A 3798-nucleotide genomic window follows, 5' to 3' on the forward strand; every position below is an offset into this window, starting at 1 on the left:
GGGAGTGTCACTGCACAGCTAATTTCAGGTCTCTCCAGAGGTGTACTTTGCTCCCTTCGTCTTTGCCTCGATCCTGACTAGATTCTCTCTCCCTGCCGCTGAAAAACATACCCACAGCATGATGCTGCCACCACCATGCTTCACCGTAGGGATGGTGCCAGGTTTCCTCCAGACGTGACGTTTAGCAATCAGGCCAAAGAGTTCAATCTTGGTTTCATCAGACCAGATAATCTTGTTTCTCATGGTCTAAGAGTCCTTTAGGTGTCTTTCGGCAAACTCCAAGCGGGCTGTCATGTGCCTTTTACTGAGGAGTGGCTTCCGTCTTGCCACTCTACCATAAAGGCCTGATTTGTGGAGTGCTGCAGAGATGGTTGGCCTTCTGGAAGGTTCTCCCATCTCCACAAGGGAACTCTGTAGCTCTGTCAGAGTGACCATCAGGTTTGGTTTTGCTCTGATATGCACTGTCAACTGTGGGATCTTATATCCAAATCATGTCCAATCAATTGAATTTACCACAGGTGGAGACCAATCAAGTTGTAGAAACATCTCAAGGATGATCAATTGAAACAGGATGCACCTGAGCTTAATTTCGAGTCTTTTCTTAAAGGGTCTGAATACTTATGTAAATAAGGTATTTATGGTTTTTATTTTTAATACATTTGCAAACATTTTCAAAAACCTGTTTCCACATTGTGATTATTGGGGTTTGTGTGTAGATTGATGAGGAAAAAAACAATATTTCGTCCATTCTAGAATAAGGCTGTAACGTAATAAAATGTTGAAAAAGTCAAGGGGTCTGAATACTTTACGAATGCACTTTATATATATGGTTTAACTTACTGTGAAGTAAAATTATAACAGTTATCATCATAGTAGGATATTCAAGCATTTATCATACTTTTTATGTTTCTACTTTACAGACATGCATTTTCATTACAGTTGAAGTCGGAAGTTTACATACACCTAAGCCAAATACATTTAAACTCATTTTTTTTTCACAATTCCTGACATTTAATCCTAGTAAAAAGTCTTATGTCTTATGACATGATATAACTTTCTGGAATTTTCCAAGCTGTTTAAAGGCACAGTCAATTTAGTGTATGTAAACTTCTGAACCACTGGAATAATGATACAGTGAGTTATAAGTGAAATAATGTGTCTGTAAGCAATTGTTGGAAAAATGACTTGTGTCATGCACAAAGTAGATGTCCTAACCGAATTGCCGAAACTATTTTTAATGACTCCAACCTAAGTGTATGTAAACTTCCGACTTCAACTGTATATTGTTCTCAAAATTTGTAGTAGACAAACCAGATGTAAAATCTTGTCACGACCGTGTGGGGGAGAGACGGACCAAGGCGCAACATGACTTGAATACATCTTCTTTTATTTACAACGACGAAGATGAACACGTAACACTTATACCAACTAACAAAAAACAATAAACGACCGTGAAGCTAATAAACGTCGTGCACATACACAGGCTACAAACGTTCAGACATAGACAATTACCCACAACAAACTAAAGCCTATGGCTACCTTAAATATGGCTCCCAATCAGAGACAACAGAAATCAGCTGTCTCTAATTGGGAACCCATTCAGGCAACCATGGACTTTCCTAGACAACTACACCCAACATAGACACAGCTAGACATATTCACTCAACACAAACCCATACACTACACCCAACACCCCCTTTACCATATAACCACCCAAAACCGACAAAACACAAAACATTCCCCCATGTCACACCCTGACCTAACTAAAATAATAAAGAAAACAAAGAATACTAAGGCCAGGGCGTGACAAATCTATAGGTTTTACAAATGTTTACGTGATCATCAATTAAAAGCAGTCAGATTAAGTTAGAGTAAAATGTATTTTAACAAAAGACAAGTCAATCATATAAAAAATTATGTGATAATTGTACTGTGAAAAGCAATTACTTTATTTAAAAAAATCTTAATGTATTTCTAGATGAAACACTGATGTATTTTGGTGAAAAGTGACTGTATAATTTTGTGTTGTGTTTGAAACAACTGCCTCTTTGATGATCTGTTTTGAGTTTTGTACTAAGAGTTGTGAAAATGTACAATATACTGTACTTTGCACCAAAGTGATAAAAACTGTACCATAATAATATGTCTTCTGTACAGGCACAATAGTTGAGACTTGTCCCTCGTCTCCTATGTTTCTCCCAGCCAAACCAGAAGCCAAGCCAAAAAAGGCTGTGAGGAGGAGAACTAGGAAGAACCTGAAGGACGGGAGCACTGGCAGCTGCTCTACAGACACTGAAGATCCTGCTTGTACCAACGTGAAGGAAAATGTTAAGGCAAGGAAGCCCAAAAGACGCAAGAGCCAATCCCATCAGACAAAAGACAGCAAGGACACTGCCAAGGCTCCAGCCAATCACAGAGATGACAGCAAGGCCCTGGTTAATGAGAGAGAAGACAGCAAGGGGTCAGGGTTCACAGGTGAGTACGAGGACCTATCCCTGTCTGGCCCAGAGAACAGAACACACCAGAAAAAGACCAGACAAGTTAAGAAGACCCCAGAGAAAGACAAAGACAATGCCAAGACCCCACAAAAAGAGTCCAATAACATAGTCAACATCTCTGGTGAGTATTCTTTTACTATTTTTACCTCCTGTGTGTGTGTGTGTGTGTGTGTGTGTGTGTGTGTGTCATTCTTCAATTCTTATGGATGAGTGAATGGTTAATGGCAGACGAGTCTGGCATCATGCTACCGTACTTTGAAGTTAAGATACAGATGACCTGCCATTAATCTTCATGAAGGTATTTCCATTTATGTACTTTGTGAGTTGGAAAGAAATTGGAACGAATCAGAGTGTTGCTTTTTAAAGATTCATTGCAGGATGAGGAAGCTCTGAGTAAGCAGAACTGGAAGAAAAATAAGGATTTGGGATCAAATGGGAAAAGCAGAAAGGGGGAAAGACTGAAGGACTTCTATGAAGAATGTATGGAAATGAGCACTGGGCTGGACCTGAGCCCAAACAAACAGCAATGGTTCAAGGCAAACAGTGAGTAAATAAACCACGGCTCAATACGGGCTGGTATACCCCCAGAGTACTTACTGTAACTGATTTATATACACTGCAATACACATATGAATGTTTTACCTAGAATATAAACCTAATATCAATGGTATTCTGAATTGAGAATGGTTGTTTCATGCTTAAATCCACCACTTTTCCATTTCATCCAATCAGTGAACAGGTGGTGCATTATTTGTCTTCCATGTCTGTGTGTCCAGTACTGGAAAGGCGGCGTCTGGAGAAGAAGTTGTCATCTTGTCCCAACCCCTCGGGCTCAGATGTGGAGCTAAGTGAGGAGAGTGACAGTGCTCTGCACCCTGACAGGCAGCCAGGGGACCAGGCCGGAGCTGTACTCAACAGGAGTCAAACACACATCTCAACGATAGAGCAAGATCTACAGGCCCAGGTAAGCTACATGGTGTGAAATAAACAAGCTGTGATTATAGTAACTCTGTAAAACATACTTCTAGGAAGTGACAATCAACGGAACAAGCGCCAACAATAGAAATGGTGCTGATTTGTTGAGAACATGTGTAGAAAAACCATTAGAAGCTGCCCTTTGGAAGGTACTCCAAAATACACCTCATAATGACATGAAGCGTAAATACAGTACATTTACACAGTGCAGTTTGTCGTAGGGCATCTGTCTGTGTTTGTTAATAATGTGGGGTCAACAGGCGCTTGCCTCATCATCACCCTCAGATGATGAAGGAGCATTCAGTTCAACCGTGTCCATCATATG

At 40.3% G+C, this 3798-nt stretch overlaps 1 protein-coding gene across 1 annotated transcript; it reads left to right on the forward strand.

Annotated features, from left to right (window-relative positions):
- Nucleotides 1-857: 857 nt before the first annotated feature.
- Nucleotides 858-3049, forward strand: LOC129852879 (uncharacterized). The gene is made up of 2 exons (XM_055918496.1): nt 858-2619; nt 2865-3049. The coding sequence occupies exons 1-2, from the start codon at nt 2190-2192 to the stop codon at nt 3047-3049; spliced, it is 615 nt and encodes a 204-aa protein (XP_055774471.1). The 5' UTR covers nt 858-2189.
- Nucleotides 3050-3798: the final 749 nt, after the last annotated feature.

The sequence above is a fragment of the Salvelinus fontinalis genome, chromosome 4 (genome assembly GCF_029448725.1).
Source record: "Salvelinus fontinalis isolate EN_2023a chromosome 4, ASM2944872v1, whole genome shotgun sequence".
In the NCBI taxonomy this organism is placed as follows: domain Eukaryota; kingdom Metazoa; phylum Chordata; class Actinopteri; order Salmoniformes; family Salmonidae; genus Salvelinus; species Salvelinus fontinalis.

Excerpts from the sequence above, each read along its gene's own strand:
- LOC129852879 (XM_055918496.1), top strand. The coding sequence starts at position 2,190 with ATGTTTCTCCCAGCCAAACCAGAAGCCAAGCCAAAAAAGGCTGTGAGG. Across the intron at positions 2,620-2,864 it reads TAACATAGTCAACATCTCTG|ATTCATTGCAGGATGAGGAA; the intron begins GTGAGTATTCTT and ends TGCTTTTTAAAG.